At 69.1% G+C, this 288-nt stretch overlaps 1 protein-coding gene across 1 annotated transcript in view; it reads right to left on the minus strand.

The window, feature by feature from the left end:
- The window catches only part of FMC1 (formation of mitochondrial complex V assembly factor 1 homolog), a 704-nt gene extending 636 nt beyond the window's left edge, over positions 1 to 68 (minus strand). Inside the window, exon 1 of the mRNA XM_035903203.1 lies at positions 46 to 68. Within this exon, the coding sequence (XP_035759096.1) occupies positions 46 to 68 (23 nt within the window). The remainder of the gene's footprint in view (positions 1 to 45) is intronic.
- Positions 69 to 288: the final 220 nt, after the last annotated feature.

A 288-nucleotide genomic window follows, 5' to 3' on the forward strand; every position in this document is an offset into this window, starting at 1 on the left:
GGGCCCTTCGCGCCGGCTGAAGGGACCGGACCAGAGCGGCGTCACCGGGGGGCACCCGAGGGGCTCATCCCGCTGCGGGAGGCCGAGCTGGCCCCTCGCCCCTCACCCAGCAGCCCACGCCCGTTTCTGAGTTCTCCGGTCTTAAAAATGATCTACAGCGCGTTAGAACCCACGGGGGACGCTGAGAAATCCCCCGGAGACGCGGATCCGCGGCGCGGGAAGCTGGCGCCGTCTGAACGTTGCGGAGCTCCCGTAGGTTGCGGCCGTCCAAGCCTCAGCCAGATAGGG

Source organism: Egretta garzetta, unplaced genomic scaffold (genome assembly GCF_000687185.1).
Source record: "Egretta garzetta isolate BGI_Z169 unplaced genomic scaffold, ASM68718v1 scaffold51, whole genome shotgun sequence".
NCBI classification, from domain to species: domain Eukaryota; kingdom Metazoa; phylum Chordata; class Aves; order Pelecaniformes; family Ardeidae; genus Egretta; species Egretta garzetta.